The sequence below is a fragment of the Mauremys reevesii genome, linkage group 5 (assembly GCF_016161935.1).
Source record: "Mauremys reevesii isolate NIE-2019 linkage group 5, ASM1616193v1, whole genome shotgun sequence".
Lineage (NCBI taxonomy): Eukaryota > Metazoa > Chordata > Testudines > Geoemydidae > Mauremys > Mauremys reevesii.
In genome coordinates this window covers 10,618,748-10,641,239 of record NC_052627.1, presented here as the reverse complement: position 1 = coordinate 10,641,239, position 22,492 = coordinate 10,618,748, and the positions used below count along the sequence as shown (strand labels likewise).

At 54.5% G+C, this 22,492-nt stretch overlaps 1 protein-coding gene across 4 annotated transcripts in view; it reads left to right on the top strand.

Moving 5' to 3' along the window:
• Positions 1–410: 410 nt before the first annotated feature.
• RBPMS (RNA binding protein, mRNA processing factor) overlaps positions 411–22,492 on the top strand; it is a 128,272-nt gene continuing 106,190 nt past the window's right edge. For all 4 annotated transcript variants that reach the window (XR_005599114.1, XM_039540508.1, XM_039540509.1 and 1 more), the window contains exon 1: positions 411–545. Coding sequence is in view for 3 of the 4 variants with exons in the window: in XM_039540508.1 (XP_039396442.1) it covers positions 483–545 (63 nt within the window). In the remaining variant the exon portion in view is untranslated. The remainder of the gene's footprint in view (positions 546–22,492) is intronic.

Here is a 22,492-nt window from a genome sequence, read left to right as displayed (position 1 = left end):
CCTTGGTGCCAGAACCCATCAGGTAAAGGACAAGCCAAGTTTCCAGGCCTGGGCCTTCTGGGAAGCCTGGACAGGGTGAACCCCCAGCTAGAGCTGAGCCATTGTCAGTGATGGCTCCGAAACATCCCAGGGTGCTCGTGGGAGGCAGCTAGTGCTGAGTCCATGTGCTGGGGACAGGGGGCGTTCAGGGTTCTCCCCGCACCCAGCCCGGCTCCCCCTGCTCCTCTGACCCCCATGCCGCCCAACTTCCCCTGTCTGCTCGGGGGGGAGCTGCCCGGAGCGCGTAGGGCGCACGGCCCGGGCACCCCTGGCCCAGCGGCGGCAGCCCAGGCTCCCCCGCCCCCCGTCCCTCCCCCGCGCCGCAGCTCCCTGCCGGGCCGGGCTGCCGGGGGCTCAGTGCAGCGCCGCCAGCTCCTCATGCTGCTGCCAGCGGCAGGGACCAGCCTCTCCGCAGCCGGCTCCGTGCGCCCCGGGACGGCACCATGAACAGCCTCCCCGCCGACAAGGAGAGCGGCGCGGCCGAGCCCGGCCTGCCCGAGGAGGAGGTACCTGCCGGGCGCGGGGCACAGGGGGAGCGGGACCCGGGGGCGCAGCACAGGGAGCTTGGGGGGCGGAGGAGCCGGAGGGGAGCGGGCAGGAGGGTAAGGGGGCCGGGGGCAGCGGGGTAGGGGAGCCGGGGAGCGGGGCAGGAGGGTAAGGGGCCGGGAGTGGGCAGGAGGGTAAGGGGGCCGGGAGCAGGGTGGGAGCGGTGCAGGAGGGTAAGGGGGCCGGGGGCAGGGTAGGGGAGCCGGGGAGCGGGCAGGAGGGTAAGGGGCCGGGAGCAGGGTAGGGGAGCCGGGAGCAGGGCAGGAGGGTAAGGGGGCCGGGAGCGGGCAGGAGGGTAAGGGGGGCCGGGGGAGCGGGGCAGGGGAGACAGGGAGCTGGCAGGAGGGTAAGGGGGGGCAGGGGAGTGGTGCCCGGAGGGGAAGGGGGAGCCGGGCGGCCCGGAGGGGAGCGGGGCAGAGGGGCCAGGGGAGCTGGGGAGGGGAGTGGTGCCCGGAGAAGGGGGAGCCGGGCGGCCCGGAGGGGAGCGGGGCCGAGGGGACAGGGGAGCGGTGCCCGGAGGGGAAGGGGGAGCCGGGCGGCCCGGAGGGGAGCGGGGCAGAGGGGAAGGCGGGAGCGCGGGGCAGCGGAGCGGGAAGAGGCCGGGCGGCCCGGAGGGGAGCGGGGCAGAGGGGACAGGGGAGCGGGGCAGGGGAGCGGTGCCCGGAGGGGAAGGGGGAGCCGGGCGGCCCGGAGGGGAGCGGGGCAGAGGGGAAGGCGGGAGCGCAGGGCAGCGGAGCGGGGCAGAGGGGCCGGGGCGGCCCGGAGGGGAGCGGGACGGCGGGTGGGAAGTTCCCGAAGGGAGCGGCCGGGTCCCAGGACCCTGGAGCCCGATCCTGGTCTGTCCCGGGCCGCCCCGGGCTCCATGGCCGCCCCGCCCGGGACTGTAGCTCAGGTGTTCGCTCCGCGCCGCTGCGGGGACAGAGCCCGGCCCCAGAGACTCCTCCGGACCCCGGGCCGGGCCGGGCCGCCCGCACTCGCGGGGCCATGGAGCCCCCTGTCCCGTCGCTGCTGGGGGCTGGGTGCCCGGCTGAGCCCCGCCCCGCCACCGGCCCGGGCACTGCTGGGGGCTCGGTGCCTGGCTGAGCCCCCAACCCATCACCGGCCCCGGGCACTGCTGGGGGCTGGGTGCCTGGCCGGCGCTCCCCAGACCCATCACCGGCCCCGGGCACTGCTGGGGCTGGGTGCCTGGCTGGCGCTCCCCAGACCCATCACTGGCCCCGGGCACTGCTGGGGGCTGGGTGCCTGGCTGAGCCCCCCAACCCATCACCGGCCCGGGCACTGCTGGGGGCTCGGTGCCTGGCTGAGCCCCCCAACCCATCACCGGCCCGGGCACTGCTGGGGGCTGGGTGCCCGGCTGAGCCCCCCAACCCATCACCGGCCCGGGCACTGCTGGGGGCTGGGTGCCTGGCCCGCGCTCCCCAGACCCTGCATGGCTGGGTGATCCCAGGGCAGCAGGGAGAGCAGCGGGGGCGGGAGGAGAGTTAATATGCACATTCCATAAAGTACCGTAGGGCAGGGGTGAGCCGGGCAGAGTCACTGTGCTGGTGAGCGTTGCCAGGGCAGTGCGATTGCACAGGTCTGCAGGCAAGTCTCCAGTGCTGAGGCACAAGGCCGGGGTGGTTGCTTGCACTCAGGACAGGAGAGGAGAGGCGAGGCATCTCACAAAGAACACCTGACTCCTAGTGCTTGGACACTTTTGATGACTTTTAGTAACTCTCAGCTTCGTTTGTTTTAGTCTGTATGCTGAGAGAGAGACAGGTCAGACTCATGGGCCCCACCTCATTTTTAAGCCCAGCAAACCGTCTCATCTGCTGGTACTGCTCCATTGTTACGCTTTCCTCCTGCTCTCTAAAAACTGTCCTTTTTGGAACACGTACTGTCAAAAGATAATGGTTCCCCTGGGGATCAGACTGTTCTGCTGGTGTGAAAGCCACTTCTCCAGGGCAGGATCTTGTGGCATCTACCAACCTTTCTTTCCAGTTAAGAAAGACATTTCATCTTTGCCGCTTGCCTACCACAGACCCACAGAGGGAGTTGTGAGCAGGCAATCAGTAGCTCCCAGTCAACAGAACAAGCCTCTGTGACTTCTTCACTTGGGGATGGCGTAGTGCAGTGACCCAGAGAGATCTGTGTAGGGTGGGATTTCCTGGTGGCCAGTCAAATCTCGCCCGTCTCGCCACCATTCGGTAAATATCCTGTCTACGTACGGTTCATCTACAAATACAGTGAAAGGAGCGGAATGGTGTGTTTCTAGGTGTTTCAGATAATGAAGTAACTCTCCTGTCCGGCAAAGTGCTAGGTTTTCCTGAACAAGTGCATATTAATGTGTCCACCCACATGGTGTGTGATATTTTATAGCACATAGGAGTTAGGGTGACCAGATGTCCTGATTTTATAGGGACAGTCCTGATATTCGGGGCTTTATCTTATACAGGTGCCTATGACCCCGCCTCTGTCCCGATTTTTCACACTTGCTATCTGGTCACCCTCATAGGAGTATAAATATTTTGGAGTGGTTTAAATCTCAGGACCTGTCCTTCAGGTAGCAGCTGTGGGCTGCCTGCGCTGAGTGGTACTTCCCCCAGCTCTGCAGGAGGGGGATCATAGAGAAGGTTTGCCAGTCTGGAGGGCTGCGGCTTTCTGCAAAGTACTGAAGTAGTTACTTTGTCATTGTGCTTGGGACGGGGCCTGGTTGGGCTCACCCACTTAAAGGAAAATACCCAGGTTTCTTTTGGGACTGGCTCACTGAGTTAATGGCACAGATGTCTGTAAGCATGCATGTGCACACCCCTCCCCCACCCATGCTGTTTGTGTGTCTCTGGTTCAGATACAATCTTAGCAAAATACTTACATATTAAAATATCAGAGGGGTGGCCGTGTTAGTCTGGATCTGTAAAAAGCGACAGAGAATCCTGTGGCACCTTATAGACTAACAGACATATTGGAGCATGAGCTTTTGTGGGTGAATACCCACTTCGTCAGACGCACGACAAAGTATTCTGAGTGTAATAACAGCCAAACATGAGCTCCTCCAAGCCTGTTGGCAGAGGGAGGACGTATCATATCTAGTTGGACAAATTCGTAGATTCCAAGGCCAGAAGGGGCCACTGTGATGATCTGGTCTGACCTTCTGCATAGCACAGGCCGGAGAACTGCCCAGAGCAGATCTTTGAGAAAAGCATTCCATCTTGGTTTGAAAATTGTCCATGATGGAGAATCCACCATGGTAAATTGTTCCAAAGGTTAAAACCCTTACCCTTAAAATGTAGGCTTAGTTTTCAGTCTGAATTTGTCTAGGTTCAGCTTCCAGCCATTGGCTCGTGTTGTTCCTTTCTCTGCTAGACAGAAGAGCCCGTTATCAAATATATCTCAGCTACTACCCCAGATCTGAATAAAGGTATCAGGTTGATGCAACATGATAATGGCAGCATTCTTAAACTATTTGTTTTTCAGTGGGTACCTGACTATCATAATTTATATTCAAATACAGTATATGCATCAAACTTGCCACCCTTTGGGAGGGTAATTTCAGACCTAAGCCTTTTCTGTGTTCAGCTGGATGTCACCACAGAATACAAACATCTGTTAAATGGACAAATTGCATTATTTCTGACACGGATTGTAAAACTGGCTTGAAAATGTACCCGGTACTAAACTACTTGCCCGCCCTTTGCACGGATAATAATTATTGATTTTTGTCCATAGAACCAGTACTCTTCCCAGGGGAGTGGGCAAGTGGACCGTTGTAGGGCTGTGACAAAGTACTTTTCTCTGGATTGCAACACTCCATTGTGTATCTTCTCAGCACAGAAGGCAGGTTGTAGCTATGCCTGGCTTTCATTGTATTTAAATAGGATATAGATTGCTTTTTACTCACTGAGAGCTTAACCCTGCTTCCAGTAAAGTCAACAAGCCAAACACTGAATAGGAGGCGGAGCAGGCCCAAAACTTTGGCCTCATGTCCAGCAGAAGACAGAGGGGGAAATCATTGTGTTTGGAAGGGTGCCGCTGTGCTATGGAGAGTGCAGTTCACGTTGTGTAAAGAGCCCGTGACCGTTTGGCTGCACTGTTCCTTAGTGCATGTTACCAAGAGTGGAATGCTCCCGATGAATCGCTATAACTCCGATACTAACATGACTTGGGGCAGGGGGAGTTACTAGTGGTGGATTCTCTTCTGTTATGAAGGCTTGAGGTTTTGCTGCCGACAGTGAGGACAGCTCCTTGGGCCTTGCCAGCTAGTTAGCACCATAGGCTTCCTTCCTTTGGTCACAAAGCACTTCAGTCTGTGAAATTCAGTCGCAGTTCCAGGATCACCAACTCCAAGCCTCCAGGGTTCAAGCCCCCCAGACTCATTGGATTGTAAGACATAAAAAAAGGTTGGGGTCTTTTCCTTTGCTGTCTGGTTTCTGAGCCTTCAGGCTGCAGCCAGGTCACATTTTCAAGCTGTTCTCTCTAACCAGGAGATCTAGAAACTTACTTTTACAATGAAAGGGAATCACCTGACTCCAGGAGCTGGGGCTTTAAAGAAAACACTAAATATTATGAGATGCAATAAAATGGTGAAAGCCAGCATCAGTGTCCCCCTCAGAGTAGATTTCAGTGAGCATCCCCCCAGATCCTCTCCATCTGGGGTGTGGATGTGAATGACGCAGCGCTGGTGAGAGGGTCACACACTCCATCGGTGGGGTGGGCACATGAGATCTTGGCACAGTGAAGGGGGAGACATGGCAAATTTCCATAAAAATCAAAGCTTTGTTTTACAGCATGAGTCACCCATGTTGTCTCTTTCCCCCCATCACCCCACTCTGTGACACTCCCTCTATTCTGTGACTCTTCCTTCCCCGCCCCCAGTCTGTGACATCCCCTCTAGTATTAGCACGATCTTCTGCAGGGGCACAGCCTCCCTCTCATGGCATCTTTTCCCGGCACTCCCAATGGGCTGCTCGGGGAGCCAGGGGGATCATAAGCCGTGTGACTTGATTACCCAGCACCCTCCTAAAAGCCAGGCTCTGCCTTGGGAGATGTGGCTGTGAGAGGCACTGCCTGGTGCTGGCTGGAAGGGGCATGCGGGGTCGGCCCCATCAGTTTAGCCATCAATCAAGAAATCGCGAGTCAGAAACATGGTTTTGCCCATGGCCTTTGCCTGTCTCTTGACTTGTCTACACAGTGTTTTAACAAGCCCAGGGTAGCTAACGTGGTTCCACCCTGCTGCTGTGGATGTGGTTATACCGGCATAAAGGTACTTACAGCTAGCCTGTATGGGAAGAGGAATGGTGGTATCAGTGGTACAGACACCTTCATATCAGTATAACTGCACCCACGCTAGGGGTGGTACCAGTAGAATGACCTGTACAAACTCACCCCTCCCCAGCACAGCTATCCTGGGACAGCCATGGTGTCGATGTCTGCATGGGAGAGCCAGCCAGGACTGGCTGCATGGAGGAGGGCGCCTTTCAGCTCACCCAGCCCATGCCTGGCCACTGTTTGTTTTTAAACACACAATTTGTGGCAGAGTCTGCCTGCCGACACACATGCGTGGCCTTTGTAGGGAAGAGACAGAGGTGGGTCCCTCTGACACGGCAGGGAACTTACTTTCAGCCCGGGCCCATTTGGGGACAGCCAGAAGGGTGATGGTTCTGCTGGGTGTGTGGAGGACGGTGGTGAGCACGCTGGGTTTCCCTCGTTCATTCTAGGCTCCAGGCTTGGAAATTGGCTGTCTGTACCTTTGAGGGCCAGGCACTGAGAGGCCTTTGTACCATATTTCAGCCTTGCTGGTATCACCCCACAACATAGACATCTCCCCTTTTGGGAGCCACCTGTATCTGTGCGCTGGCTTCCAGCACAGGCCTTGTTCTGCCCTGCATGGGGCTGGTTAGGCCAAACCCTTCCCTCAGCTGTTTTCATACCATGCAAACCAGCCGAGAATTAGTGGGTGCCACCACAGCTAGACTAAGGGCTGGAAGCAAACCCCTTCACTTCGCCAGACCCCCAAGGGCAGGGCTCTGAGCACCACACAGACAGGAACCCAGACCCTTTTCTTTGGCTTTGTATCCCGCGGAACTAGCCTGCTAACACGCCGGAGCCTGAGCCCCAGGGAGCTTCGCGCTCGGGCTAGGGGGACTGGATTGCTGTGTATGGCAAACCGCTCACAGCTGTGTTCTCTGTTACCATCCCACGGGGTTACATCCAGGCAGCGTGTCCCAGGCAGCGCCTAAATCCCCATCTATGGAACCCAGCCCATCAGCCCTGTCCCTGCAACCGGATCCCTCCGCCCTCCTTCCCGTGCTCAGCTGCAAGGCCTTTGGTGGGAGTGAGGGCCAGGGTGGGCCCGAGTGATCAGCTGCAGGGCTGGCACACGAACTCCTGTATGATCCTCCAGCAGCCGCCTCGGGCCGGCGGGGTCAGCAGGGGCTCAGCAAGCCTCTCCCGGCCGGTGCCGTAACACGGGGATGCGTGGGGAGCGTTGCGAGAGGCCTTGCCTGACGAGTCTGTGCTAATAGCAAGGGACCGTGTTCGCTGATGGGAGGTGCTGGCTCTGTTCCCTACGCCTGAGTAGCACCTCGTGACACTGGCTCTTCGGCAGGCCCGTGTGTCTGAGGCTGAGATTGCGCATTGGTGGAGATTGCGGCCGGGTGGGAGGGAATGTGCCACTGAGAAGATCTTCTGGCTTTTGTAAATGAGAATGTCGAACTGTAGACTGAGAATGGCGTGTATCTTGGCAGATGCCTTATTTGGTAGTGGGGTGGCTTTGGAAAGCCCAGCACCTGCCTCCCCCCAGCCAGATCCTCAGACCCAAATCCCTGATCCTTCGTGGGCAGGAGCTGGGAAGACTCCTGCTGGAATCTCGTCTCTGGTTTCTATGTTCAGGGTGCAGAGCAGGCGGAGGAGAACTCCTCTGGACCCAGGGACCGAAGGACAGACATTCTCGCTCTCCAGCCACTGCAGCCCCACTAACTGGCTTTGCACTAACGGTGGGCGCAGTACTGGACGGCACACGGCTCTTGATTAACGGGGCTGTGGCTGAGAGGTGAGGGGGGCTTGGACGCAGCACTTCCCAGGGTGCAGCCCTAGACTTGGCTCTGCTGAGTTCCCATAAGTAAAGAGCGGGACCGGCCGCTCGGGCCGGGAGGCGAGGGGGAAATTCCCAGCGGGAGGCAGCCCTGCTGAGAGGGAAAGTGCCATTTCTAGGGCCTGCTGCGTGCACTGATTTCCCCAGGTGCCTTCCCATGCGCTCTGCTGCCAGGAGCGAGTGCCCCTGTGCAGGGGAGCTGCTGGGCTGGCAGGTGGCTTAGGGTTGCCAACTTTCTACTCCCACAAAACCGAACACCCCTGTCCTGTCCCACCCGTCATTTGAGGCCCTGCCCATGCCCTGCCCCTGCTCAGTCCATCTCCCCCTCCTCCCGCCCCCATTGCTCACTCTCCCCACCCTCACTCACTTGCTCATTTTCACCGGGCTGGCTCGGGGGGTTGAGGTGCAGGAGGGGGTGCAGGTTTGGGGGTGGGGCCAGAAATGAGGAGTTATGGGTGCAGGAGGGGCTCCGAGCTGACGCAGGGGGTTGGGATGCGGGAGGGGGTGAGGGCTCCAGCTAGGGGGGTTGGCTCTGGGGTGGGGCCAGGGATGAGGGATTTGGGGTGCAAGAGAGGGCTCTGGGCTGGGGGGTGGAGCTGAGGGGTTCAGAGTATGGGAGATGGCTTTGGGCAGTGGCAGGGCATGGAGAAGGTACAGGCTGGGGGTGCAGGTTCTGGCATGGGCCAGAAATGAGGGGTTCGGAGTGTGGGAGGGGACTCTGCACTGGGGCAGAGAGTTGGAGTGTGGGGTGTGGGCTCTGGGGTGGGTCTGGGGATGAGGGCCGTGGGGTGCAGGAGGGGGGAGGCCAGTGATCGCTGTTCAGGAATCCTGAGTTGGGAGGCAGCTGAAAATATTCCAGGATTTTCTGGCAATAATTCATAGTGTCAATCTAATAACGTACGTCCACGGAGCCCATCCCTGTGCCAGCTGAGCCCCTCCCCAGCTCTACCCTTGCACCCTGGGAGGTAGGACAGGGCTGGGCCTGCCATTGTACACATGGGAACTGAGGCTGAGTGACTTGGCCAAGGTCGTGCAGGGAGTCTGTGGCAGAGCTGGAACTGAACGCAGGTCTATGAGTTCCCGGCGAGTGCCCCAACCACTGGGCTATCCTTCCCCTCTTAGAAACTATCTGGCTTTTAGGCTGTTTCACAAATAGCCAGTTTCTTTTACTGCTTAAGTGCCCTAGAGAATACTCAGAGGCATGAACTAACCCTGTGGTAATGCTGCCTCAGTTCTCTGCCCTTGTCCTTGCCCTGGGCTCCCACTTCACTTCCCTAGTGATCTCCTGCCTCAGTGCTCGGCCTCTTGCTTTCTTGTGCTCATTTCCGTGTTCCAGCTCTCGTCCTTTACCCGCCACTTTTCTCCCCTGCTGCTGTTTGCCAGGGTCTCTGGGATTTCATGACAGGTCTTCTGTTTGTGTTATTCTGCAGTGCTGATGGGCTTCTCACTGAACTGTTGCAGGCAGGGCCGGATGAAGGCCCAGACAATATAGACCCAAGCCTAGGGCTCCACCCCCTGGAGTCACAGGATTGCATGAGAAGCTCAGCTTGCGTTGTAAAAGCAATGTGTGTTTAGCTCTCAGCGGAGACGAAAAGCTTTGAAATACGCTCGAGTCTGCATAGAGCCTGAGCCCATTGCTCTGAGGGAGGGAAGCTGCCTGGAGTGTAACTGATATAGTGATGCTGCCTGAGTCTACAGAGAGCCAGAGCCCATCACTCTGGGGAGCGGGGGAGCTGCGCCATGCGTTCGCAGGGGTGTTAATTCCAAGTCCCTCTGCTCTGGGGGACCTGCCAGCCAAGCAGGGGGCTCTGTACTGTAGGGGGAGATGCCCCTCCCAAGCAGAGACGCCCTGTTGGCGGAAGTGCTGGGAGCACACCAGCTGTCACCCCTGCCTCCCGAAGGGGAGGGGAAGCCCCTACTGTCCCTCCTGGCGGGGAGGAAGGGCCCTGTGCTGCTGGGCCTGCCTCTCTGGGAGAAGGGGACGCCCTGTTATGCTCCCCCGAGCTGGGCCTTTATCATGGTGAGCCTGTGGGTCTGGATGGCATCAGCAGAGCACTCAGCCCAGCCCAGGACAAAATCTCTCTTGCCCTTTTGCAGGACTCGGATGGCTGCTCTTCATGTGGCCATGTCCCTTCCCCAGGCAGTGCCGCTAGAACAGTCAGCAAATGTCCCCCTCAGACGGCTGAATGACGGCCAGAGAGCCGGCGTGCAGGTGCCCTTGGGAGCAGGGCTGCATCCTGCATCGGGTCACACAGCTGTGCTTGGTGGGAACAGGGGGAGCAACGCGGCAAAGCCCCAAGCCCTGCTGCCTACAGAAGCACTGCTCCCACTCTCCTGCCCTGCCTCACGCTGGGGCAGAAACCTTCCTCCTCCGGGCCACGTGGCTTTGAACTTGGTTCTAAACGCAGGGGAGCATCAGGCCCTGCGTGGCAGGGGTGAGTCCCGAGGCCGGCAACCAGGCATGCGGCAACACTCAGCTGCACATCCCAGTTGGGCCCCAGCGAGGACGGTCTTGTTTATGTCAGTGAATTTGTGGGTTTGCAACATGCTTAAACAGACCCTGGTAATCTAAACCAAAAGGAGAGCAGCTCCGTTAATGGAGAGAGTATTTATGTCAGGACTAATCCCCGGGGCTGGAATGTCCCCTGCTGGCGGAGAGCGCTGGGCGTACCACGTGGCTCTGCTGCCGTCGTCCTGCGCTGGGGATGTTACGCGTGTTTCGCTGTTGTGGTGAAATTCCACTTTCCTAAAGGACAGGCGCGTTTTCCAGGTCAATTTCAGGAACGCAGTTCTGTGTCGACAGGAGAGAAGCCTGCCAGCACTTTGGATCCAGCAGCTTTTGAGGTCTTAAATGATGTTCTTCTGTCTCTTCCTGTTGGCTCGTGCTCCATTGCCCCAGCTCCTCTCCCGCCGTCGCACACATTCAGCCCTTGAAAGCCCTTTCCTTGAGGAATACTGTTCTGCTAGCGCTGGGGCTTGTCACGGCAGCCAGCACTAACCAGCCTGATGCTTAGAGGCACTTCAGAATCATCCGGTGCTCATTGAGACCAGATGTCAGTTTCACTTGCATTGCCGGCTACTAGCAAAGACAGAGAATCCCACAGGCAGGTGAACTGTTGGGGCAGGACGTAGGTCCCAGATCTCACTATCAGGAACTGCTTCTTGATTTTCACTTACATTTTCCTTTTCTTATATTCATCCCAGCCTCTTGTGACCAATAGAAATCCACTGAGTGCAATGCGCCTCCCTCCTTATCGGACATACAGGCCAGATTTTGCCTCCCTTATGCCGCATTGATTTCCAAGGGACCACTCATGCAGTAGAGAGCTACTCAGTGTGAAAAAGGGTGGCCAGTCAGGGCTAATAAATTAACCTGAGGCTGGGCAGCTTCATATCATCAATCACTCAGAAATGGCCTTTCTGTAGGGAGCTAGATGATGTGGAGGGAGGAGAGATTATGCAGTGATTATGCAGCCCTTAGAATTGCAGAAACTTTTAATGATGCGACCTCTATTGTCACCCTTTGACAATATTACCAAATAATTTTTCCAAGGAAGCTTCAGCTTAATTCGCCGTCAGCAGGACCTGTAGAGTAACTGGAAGCAAAATAATCCCGTTGCAAAATCGGTTTGATGTTGACAAATACGAATGTCAGGCCTTATGACTGTGGGGCAATTCTGGTAAAATATTCCACTGCCATCATTTTATTCTGTAACCAGGAGTCCAGTCTTCTGACTTGTCAGTGATTATTTTTGGGCAGTGGGCAGCCAACCTGTTAAACCACGAGTAGAAAATTAAAGTTCGCTCTGCTGAAGTGTGGCGACTTGAAGGCTTGGTTTAAGTATTAGTTTGGCATAGTTAATTAAGTGCCTTGCGAGTGACTCATACTCACTGCCTTGCCAGTCACCTTTCACCCTTTCAAGTTAAAGTTTGCTTGGGAGCGTGTTGTACCCGCCAGGCAGCCTTGGCTGTATTTTATCTGTAAATCCGGGGTGTTTGGAGTCCTCTTGAGGTGGCCGGGTTGCAGAATGTGACCCCAGCTGGGCTGGGCAAACAAGTTTATTGCATCCTAATGTCTCTGGAGCTGTCTGCAGGTGACAGATTGTTCCCAGTGTCAGGAAATGCAGGGGAGGAGACGCTTTCCAAGTGATGGGGTCAATCAGGTGTCAACTGCTATGGAAACCGCTGATCACAAGGGCCTTCTGGCTGCATTTGCCATGGTCTGTTGTCATCACCATCTAGCTACATAGCATGTGCTGTGGGAACCCTGATGAGGGTGTGCATAGGGGGGGCCTGATTTCCCCACTGCCTGTGTCTCTTGTGTCCCACAGCCGCCTGTGCACAGGGCTGGCAAATGCTTCCGTTCTGATGTGGTAGCATTTTTCACTGCCTTTGCACTCACACAAGGGTGTAAGTGACCAAACCAGGTGCAGAACAGGAGAGAACCAGCCTCCGCATGTGAAAGAAATAGGGAGGAATCTCATGTCTGAGGTCTATGTGTGTAAACTGCTCTCTGGGGTCACCTGGGAGCAGCCAGCCTTCCCCACTAGGCTGAGATCAATACAGAGGAATGAGGCAAAGCTGGGGACAGGGATAGAAACAAAGACATTGAATCTCAGTCATGTCAAGCCCTGCAGGGTCAAACACATGCAAACGTACAGTGCGGTGTAATGACAAGAGCTAGCGACATGCAGAAATTCTGTTCCATGGGAAAGTCCAGCAGTTTGAAATTGGTGTTTGTTCCAGATTGGAATGAAAACAAAACATTGTGGTGTTTCCCGTGGAATGAAAATTCTGGGGGGGGGGAACATGAAAAAAATCAAAATGTTTTGTTGCAGTTTTGAGTGTTTTTCTTATTTTATATTGCATTATAATTAATTACAGTAAAACAAACGTCAAAACGCGAAGTCATTTCTAAACAGAACATTGAAGATTCCCCCACTTTGCAGCCAGGGAATCTGTCCCGGGATCCATCCCTTGGTACAGACTAAATTCCCCAGCTGAGCTTTCACTGTTAAATCACTATCCCCCACGACTGTGACTCTGACCCAAGTGGAACCTTGGGAGGGTTGTTTCATGAGGACTCGCCTGTACTGAAGTTGCTCCAGTTTACCTGAAATTCATTGAAAAACTGGAGTTGTATTTCTGCCAAACCCTGTGCGATCAGTTATAGGGGTTTGAACTTGTGTCAGTAAATGTCCAGCCCCCAGGTCTGATTCAGCCTGCCAGTGCCTCTGCTCCCATCCTTCACTCCCGGCTGTCTCTCTTTCAGTTGCTCCAGAGCCCACGTCAGGGCCAGAGAAGGGGTGCCCAGGAAATCACTGAGAACAGCAGTGAAGAGCGTATGAAGCTCCTAGAGGAGTATAATGGGAGGGATAAACAGGAGAGTAAATCCTGCCCCTCGGCCTCACTGAGAGCTGGCTGAAGGGGTTAGTGGACTGGTGGCAGCAAGAGGGGTGACTTTCAGAAGGTGCTTAGCTGAGGTGTCCCTCTCAAGTGGCTCCCAAAGTGCAGTTCTGTAAAGTGGCCCTGTGGAATTTCAGCCTGGAGACTCAGTGACCCTAGATCAAAGGTGCTCAGTTTGCAAGGCAAAATGTACATGTTCTACCTCCCAGTGAGGCAGTATCTGTGCTCGGAGAGCCGGGCTGGGTTCTTTCTGGCTCTCACATCACCCCCAGCAGTCATGATCCTTTGGGCGCATTGCACCTGCCCTCAGTTATTTCCCTCCATGTTCGTAGGTGCAATCAGGGCAGAGTCTAGCCCAGCAGTGACGTAGTCAGCAATCCTGCGGCTGTGTGAGAACAGAATCCGTCTCCCTCTCTCCTCCAGGGCAGGTTGGCAGAGGCCCTGGGGGTTTTTCACCTTCCTCTGCAGCGTGGGGCACGGGTCACTTGCTGGAGGATTCTCTGCACCATTAAAGCACAATTTGAGGACTTCAGTAGCTCAGACATAGGTCAGGGGTTTGTTCCAGGAGTGGGTGGGTGAGGTTCTGTGGCCTGCGTTGTGCAGGAGGTCGGACTAGATGATCATAATGGTCCCTTCTGACCTTAAAGTCTCTGATTCTGTGATTCTCTGAGCTGAGTGGACTCTGCAGGGGTTCTAGGAGTAAAACAGCAATAAAACCTTGGCTTTGGTGACCAAGGTGAGTAGCCCCGTTTCCGAGCACACCTGAGTGAGACAGTGGCATTTTTCATAGCTTCGCAGGTACAAAGGGTAGAAGAGACTATCAAATGGGCAGGAGAGTGGAGACGGCTGCCAGGGCTGATCCAGTCTCTTACGGCCCTTGAAGTTAAGTGGACAGTGGGGCATAGATGCTGGAACTAGGGGTACTGGGGGGGTGCTACCAGTTTGGTTCAATGACTCTCAGCACCCCCACTATAGAAATTGTTCCAGCCCCACAGCAGTGAGGCATCTGGGAGGAGAGGTCAGAGAGACAGCTGAGGGCAGGGAATGGGTAGAGGGAGATGGGCCAGGTCTGGAAAGGCATCAGTGTTCAGAGGGTATTGGAAGGCCAAGAACACACAGAGAAAGGGTGCGAAGGGGGAGGCCAGAGACTTGCCCAGAGCAGTCAGAGCCAGCAGAAGAACTGGTGGGATGGGGATTGTGGGGAGGGCCAGGAGGACCTAGCTGAATTCAGGAACTGGGTGACATTCTGTGCAGAAAAATACAAGATATGGGAAGGAAACATTTTCCACTGACAGCTGCTGAACGGGCAGCAAGAGAGAGAGGGACCACGTGCACAGCAGCTTTCTGAAGAGCTAGGAAGGTGCTGGGCTAGGCTAAGAAGGAGGCAGAGAATATGAATGTAAATATTTTGTTGCTGCTGTTTGAACAGCTAGGACGTGCCAGGTGTAATGTAGTCTGCAGTCGGGCCCAGGATTGCTTTGGCTCAGCCAGAGAGGCAGCGTGATGACCTGTAGGCACAGCAGACTGGGGTAGCCAGGGGAGGAGTGAGATGTGGGGAGAAGTCTGGAGGATCTGGGTCAGGGCCCCAGTCTTGCACTGCAGTCTACTAGCAAGGGGGTGGCACTAGCCGATTGCATGGCACAAGTGGGGCCTAACGGGTGAGTGCCAGCTGACTCAGTGCGAGCGCAGCATGGGAGTGGCGCATTTGAAAGCAATATTCTATTGGAGTGACCATAGTTTGCAAACTCAGCTTAAAATGTTTTGCCCTCCACCATTAAGGCTGGCCAAGCTCTGGTTAAAATGCGGTAGCCTGGCCTGGTTTAAAGCAGGGCTGGAGACTCCTCGTGGGTTGGACGAGGACAGGGCAGCGCAGGAGCTGAGATTGCACTTCTCTTCCAGGCCTCGTTTCAACCCACTGTCCCAAGTTTGCCCCCAGGCACTATACAATTTCACCTAAGGCCAGAGAAGAGGCTCTGCCTGATTTTTGAATTGAATCAGAAAAATCAATTGAGTTTTAGGAAGCTTAAGAATTTTCCATATTTCAAAATCTCAAATTGCCTTTTTGTGTCTCTATGTGTCACCTCTGAGCCACTGCACCAACTCCTGCCACTAGTTTGTAGCTAGAGGTCGCTGCAGAGACAGCGGTGGGTGGGTGTGAGGGCCTCCCAGCGAGGCCGGGGATTCACAAATGGAAACACCACCCTTGGCCATACTTTGCTGGGATGAATAATCCAAAGTCTTCGCTCGCCTCCTCTCCCTGCCAGTTACAATTCCTGATCGTTCATTTCTGTCCAGACACACTCAGAGGTGGTTTCATTTTCAGTCGTATAAGGGGTGAAGAATTTTTATTCAAGTTGGCAACTGGGCCGCCACCAGTATTAACTGCACCTTGACGCAAACCCCACTGCATGCGGGCGACATGCAGATGTTCACTGAGCATGTAGCCAAAACACACACGGCTGCGTGATGCTTTCCCAGGGGCTCCAAACAGTACGTTTTACATACGGCAGGTATAACAGCGGCACACTCGTTTGGCTGATGCCTGGGGTCCGAGGCCTGCAGCTGCCATGGTGTGTTTAGTCAGCTACACGGCATCGTCATAACCAAGCACACAAGCCCAGAGGCATCATCAGGCCGTTGGGTTTCTGTACTTTTCCTCCACCCTGTGATAAGCTTAAGACCCCAACGCCCTGTGCCTTCTCGTACATTTGCAATGAGAGCTGGTATTTGTGGTCATCGCTCCAACCCTGCTAAAGCACTTCTCTTGCAGAGGGGTCCATGCAGGTGGCTCTAGCTCGACCACAAGTTATGGGCTGGGTGCAGGAATCACTGGGGAAGATTGTTCTGCAGGAGGTCAGCCTAGATGGGCATAAAGGTCCCTTCTTGGAATCGATGAATCTGTGAAAAGCCAGCTTGGAGCAGAGCTAGTGTGGCCTGGTTTTTGATCCTGACAATTTTCTGCTCTTCCACTGTCACAGTAACAACGCAGCATCTGCTGTCGGTTCGAAATGCGGCGACAGGACGATCCACCCCTCTGGTTTCCTTGCATTGGGCCCCCTAGCAACCCCTTCTTCAGGCTCCTGAAAAGTAGCATGAACGGCAGAATTGCCCCCCAGTTTATGCCATTGCAAACCTGTGCTGTCAGCTCTGGTTTCTGTGGTCCTGCTTTGTTTCTGGGGCTCAGCCGCTGTCTGGGGAGGGAGCCGTGATTGGTCACTCTCTTCTCTGGCCTGCGAGTCATTCCCAGGGTAAATTAACACCACTCTGAGGACGGGGCTGTCAGACTTGAGTCACTGATTTTATCAGGCTTTTAAAAAAGTTTTATCTCTGGAGTTTTTTTCACTCCTTTCCTACAGACTGCTAGGCCCTGGAATGTTCTCTGCAGATAAGGCAAAACCATCCTAATTTCCATGTAAAATCTTTGTCTTTTTCAACGTTTAATGAAAACATCTGCACGGCTTGTGAAGAATTATTGTGGAGAAACTACATTTGTGTATCGTCTCCACCTCATTTTTATAGGTGCCAACTCCCCACCCTGAACATAGCAGCTTTACAGAGTATTGTTTATGTAGGACCTACACTACTTGCTGTTTTAATCTCTGCAGGAGGGTGCTGTGTAACATAACAATAGAATAAAGCACACATTTCCTGTGGGCTGTCTGTAGATCTTACAGACAGTTTGTGGGTTAGAGGATCTGAGTGTTAGAAATAATGTTCTCCCTGACTTCTCCACTAACGCAGGGGCGGCTCCAGGCACCAGCACACCAAGCGCGTGCTTGGGGTGGCAAGCCACGGGGGGCGCTCTGCCGGTCGCCGTGAGGACGGCAGGCAGGCTGCCTTTGGCAGCTTGCCTGCGGAGGGCCCCCTGGTCCCGCAGCTTCGGCGGACCTCCCGCAGGCGCAGGCTGCCTTCGGCAGCTTGCCTGCGGAGGGTCCGCTGGTCCCACGGATTCTTGTGGGAGGTCCGCCGAAACCGCAGGACCAGCGGACCCTCCGCAGGCAAGCCGCCGAAGGCAGCCTGCCTGCCGTGCTTGGGGCGGCAAAATGCCTAGAGCCGCCCCTGCATTAACGTAACATAATGCTACGCTCCAGGGGTTTGCTGTATTGTCGATACACGCCATGGCATCTACTGCCTTCACCAGGTGTCTTTTTATTACTGAAATCAAAACAAATATATAAACGCCAGGTCTAATTTTCACATTTCACTAACATCGCCAGTTAGGTCTGATTTCAACTGATTTCAATTGAAGACGCTTCAAACACAGGCCCCATCTGCCATGCCGGGCTCCCTCACTGCAGTACAACGCGGGGATAGGTCGCCGCCACTCCGATCTGGTCGCATTTCCCAGCCACGCCAGCCAGCTTAAGCCCCTACTCCAGGGGAAGGAAGTGGAGAAGCAGGTCCATAAAGTTGCAGCCATTTCTGAGAAAATGTTTGTACCCCCGTCGGGATGTGGTTACTAATTGTGACGTTTCTTTAAGACTTTGTGGAAAGGTCGTTCATTTTAGTGGCATTAACAGGTGATTTGCTGCACATGGGCACGTACCTTACAGTTACCTCCTGCTGGATCTAGGGAACCTGGGCACATTCCAGGATTGTTTCTCAGGCTTGCCGCAGACTTTGAATGGCCCAGACGCATGCAGCGGTGTGAGTGAGATACAGTTCACTGACAGCTGTCGTCTCACTTCCAGCGCTGCTTCTCTGGGGCTGGTAGAGTGACCAGATATCAAGTGTGAAAGATCGGGACAGGGATGGGGGGTAATAGGAGCCCATATTAAAAAAAAGCCCCAAATATCGGGGCTGTCCCTATAAAATCCGGACCTCTGGTCACTCTAGGGGCTCTTCCTCTTGTAGCTTCTTGATGGAGAGAATGAGATGGGGGTGGCCTTGTCTGCACGTTCTGTTAAACTCTCCTAATCTTCTGCACTGTGGAAGCCTGAGCAAAGCCGGACAAGCCCCAAATCTAACCTTCATGTCTGTGTGTCCAGGCTGTGGGGGCGTCTGCAGAAGGGAAATGTGGAGCGTTGATTAAATTAGGTCATAGAAATACCTGTCCCCTCCTGCCTCAAATGCTGATGATCTGATGGGCTCAGGAAAGAGGTACTTTTTGGTATAGACACCAGATAAGAGATCCTTTAAAGATCACTCTTAACCAGCACTCCCCCATCTCCCCTCCTTGACTAACACCGCAATATAATTTTATAGTTTAAAACTTGGCTGACCTGAATTTGAACTCTCAAAGAAAACAAGGCATTATTAAAGAGATGCCACGGCTTTCTGAGGTCTAATTTTAGAGGACTTCTCAGAACTTTTCTCTCTAACAAACTGTAGGTCAAAATTATAAAATCTATGTTGGGCTGCAGAGGATCTGAATTTCAGGATTTCTTTGGGTCTCTGGGATTCTTTCTTACCAGCCCCCGGATCTGATCCAGTCTGCCAGTCCCTCTGCCCCCATCCTTCACTCCCGGCTGTGTCTCTTTCAGTTGCTCCAGAGCCAGAGAAGGGGTGCCCAGGAAATCAATGAGAACAGCAGTGAAGAGCGTATGAAGCTCCTAGAGGAGTATAATGGGAGGGATAAACAGGAGAGTAAATCCTGCCCCTCGGCCTCACTGAGAGCTGGCTGAAGGGGTTAGTGGACTGGTGGCAGCAAGGGGTGACTTTCAGAAGGTGCTTAGCTGAGGTGTCCCTCTCAAGTGGCTCCCAAAGTGCAGTTCTGTAAAGTGGCCCTGTGGAATTTCAGCCTGGAGACTCAGTGACCCTAGATCAAAGGTGCTCAGTTTGCAAGGCAAAATGTACATGTTCTACCTCCCAGTGAGGCAGTATCTGTGCTCGGAGAGCCGGGCTGGGTTCTTTCTGGCTCTCACATCACCCCCAGCAGTCATGATCCTTTGGGCGCATTGCACCCGGCCTCAGTTATTTCCCTCCATGTTCGTAGGTGCAATCAGGGCAGAGTCTAGCCCAGCAGTGACGTAGTCAGCAATCCTGCGGCTGTGTGAGAACAGAATCCGTCTCCCTCTCTCCTCCAGGGCAGGGTGGCAGAGGCCCTGGGGGTTTTTCACCTTCCTCTGCAGCGTGGGGCACGGGTCACTTGCTGGAGGATTCTCTGCACCTTGAGGTCTTTAAACCATGATTTGAGGACGTCAGTAGCTCAGACATAGGTCAGGGGTTTGTTCCAGGAGTGGGTGGGTGAGATTCTGTGGCCTGCGTTGTGCAGGAGGTCGGACTAGATGATCATAATGGTCCCTTCTGAGCTTAAAGTCTATGAGTCTATGATTCTTAGGATGATAGAGTCTTAATATTGGGTTGTTTTTCAGTGAAAACCCATTCTGTTTTCTCCAGAGGAGAGAACCAAGCATCAGATTTTAACCAGTGAGTGTTAGAGAACAGTTGGATTTTCTGGGGGAATTTTGGTTATTTTTCTATGCCACTCCCTCGGCTATGGACCTGATTCTGCTTCGGGTACTCCATGAATAACAGAGTGAGGTTCTACGCCGCATGAGGAGGGCTGGTCGAGTCTGGCCCTAGAGCGCTAGCCATCCATTGTGTTTTTGAGTAGCCGGAGCTGAAGGGTGTAAGACTGGAGAGGAGAAAGTGTGAGCAGAATGTCATTTTGGGGTGTCAGGTCCCAGCTCTATTTTTTCATATTGTTTTCAGTGTTGCTCATTTGTACGTTTCACGATATGTGGTGATTTTCCTGAAGTCCTGGCTCCCGGAGTCCTGGGATTAGGTGAAAAATCTCAGCTTCCATTTAAAAAAATGTAAATTTCTAGCCCTTGTGGATGCAGAGAAAAGCTTGAAAATTTGACCCGAGCCTGACCTAAGCATTCAGGCACCAGAGAGAAAAGAAAAAGAAACCAAATGCATTATTTTCTTAAAAACATCTTCGATATTTTAGCCAATCCCCTAATTTTTTGAGGGCAGACTCAGGATTTTTGAGTGTCTGGGGTTGGCAATCCCAGCTTTGCAGCAAGGGGCTCCCTGGTAAATGTGATTTTAAAAGAAAACTCTGGCATGATAGAAGATATTTTAGTCACTTTACATCATTGCAAAGAAGTCGAAATCACTAAAACGAAGCACCCAGGATGAGTGAATAAGTGCTGGTTTGTATTAGTAATTGATTTAAAAAATAAATAAATGAGAAATAGTGCTCTATCAAACAGGACACAGCTGGCTTGTCTCCTGGGTAGATGAGGAATGAAAGAATTCAGGGACAATTAGGAAGCGGTGGGAGGGGGGATGTCACGGTTCTTGTACATGATATGCTGCTTTTTAAATATTTGGGGTGAAAAAATTTGGTTTTTCTTTTGTAAATTCACCTTTTAACAACTGTCCAGCTCCGATTTCTAATAGCGGCCAAAGGGAGCTGAATGTTCTCAACCCCCATCCGCTTCCCGACACTGCGGCTCCTAGGATGGGCCATGACTGGGGCTCCAGTAATTCTCCCAGGCAGCCCAGCCTTGGCCAGGTCACTGGAATGCACACGCCATTTCAAATGCCTGCTGGATTGTTTTATTCCATTCAGCTGGCGGCTCCCAATGCTGCCCAGGTGCTGTGACCCTTCACCCAGGGTGTAGTGTGAGGAGTGGACCTGGAGAAAGAGGGCTGGGGTTCAGAAGGACCCTGGTTAAGGGGTGGCACTGGGTCCTGGCATGCAAAGTCCAGTCTGCTGGCTTGCTTGCTGTGCAGCCCTAGCACGTATCCCTGGCCTCTCAGCACACTCGGGAAAGATCTCTCTCCTCAGTGGGCAGGGCATGGAGCCAGAGGGGTGTGCTCAGACACGGAAGCAGCCCTCCCACATGCCCCTTTGTGCAGATTATGGAACATCTGGAGAGGGCTGCTGCCCGCTAGTCCTGCATGGGCAGTGTCTTTGGAGGGGGCCTGGGCGCACTGAATCCGAATCCCCTCCGCGATGGATACCAGTCTGCTATGGCGGAAATAGCTTTGCCCTGAACCAGACCGTCTGCTTTTCAGTCCCCGAGCCTGCATGCATAGTGCTCATTCCGACCTATACACGGGTCGTTAAAGCTCCTGCTTTGGACACAAACATGAACATGCGTTCAGCGCTGGGGATCGGACGTGTGTAAATGCTGATGAAGCCGTGGCGGAGCGTTGGCTCTCGTGGCAAGGGAATGAAAGTCAGGTTAAACTGCTCTGGAGCCACGTATCTGACCCTTGCAGACGAACATCCCACATAAATGCTGACAGAGACGCACTGGGATTGGCTCTTTCTCCTTTTATGGTGATTTTGACATCTCACACTACACTTCTGGCCCCAGGCCAGCGAGATTATAGATGAGATTGCAGCACGCCAGCCTCTCTGCGAGCTCGCCATCTTCCCTGCGGCTTTGTCCAGATGTCCCCTGATGAACTTCTGTAAAGATCTCTGCAGCCACCTATGTCTTGCTTGTCTGGACTTGCTGCTAAGCTCTGTCGACACTCTGGCCTGGCCTGCCTGCAGCAACTAGGGCACTCAGTGGTGTGGGAGGGGGAATCCTCCTTTGTTCTCAACGAGAGACCCCGGGTGCCCGCACTTCTGACAACCAGCAGCTCTAGGTAGGTGCCAGCTGAGCTTTTTGGGCAGTTGGTGGCAGAATGTGGGGGCCGGGCCCTTCTGAAAATCTGGTCCAGAAACTCTCTGTTTAGCAGCCAGATGCCAGGACTGCGTTACCATACAGATACCCTTCTGCGGTAACAGAGGCAGTGCCATGCTGCCTGAGAGCTTGCAGGCTTTGGCGGGTGTCAGAGAGCGGGCTGTGGGCAGCCGTGCCTAGTGGTCGGAGCAGGAGTCAGTAGCCAGGAACTGGGGCAGAGGCCAGCTGCCAGAGCCGAAGTCAGAGGTGAGGAGTCAGAGTGAGGCAGGCCGCATCCGAGGCAGGGGCAGGAGCAATCGCAGCCAGGACTGCTGCTGCTGCCGCTGCTGGGCTTAAGAGCCAGTTTGCTGACTCTTCCCGCCAGTCAGGCGTTGCAGCTAATCAGGCCACCTGCTAAGGCCAGCGGCGCTTGTTGGGCTGTCCAGGGACTGGCTCTCCGTGACAGGCCAAGATAGCTTGGATCCCTCGTTTACAGAGCACAGAGGAATTTGGGCCTGGGGTGCCCAGTTGCCGCCCGTTTCTCACATCTCGTGGCTTTTGCAGTGTTTTAAAATGCTGCTCGTGATCTCTCAGCTCCAGCTTTCGGGCCAAGCAGCAGTTGCTGGTGCCGTACTGTCTGACAGTCACCAGAGGGCACTCTGGGGAGCCTGAACATGTGGCTTTGGGGTGCAGTTTTCCATTGCCCCAAGCAGACACTGCTGCTTCCCCTGCCCGCTCTCCATGCTGCAGAGCCTGGGGGGAAAATACCTGGCAACTTGGCATCTTCTCACTAGGCTTGTGCCAGGGGGCATTTTCATAAAGCCCCAGCTCCTGGAGTCATGTGAGTACATTAGATTCTTAG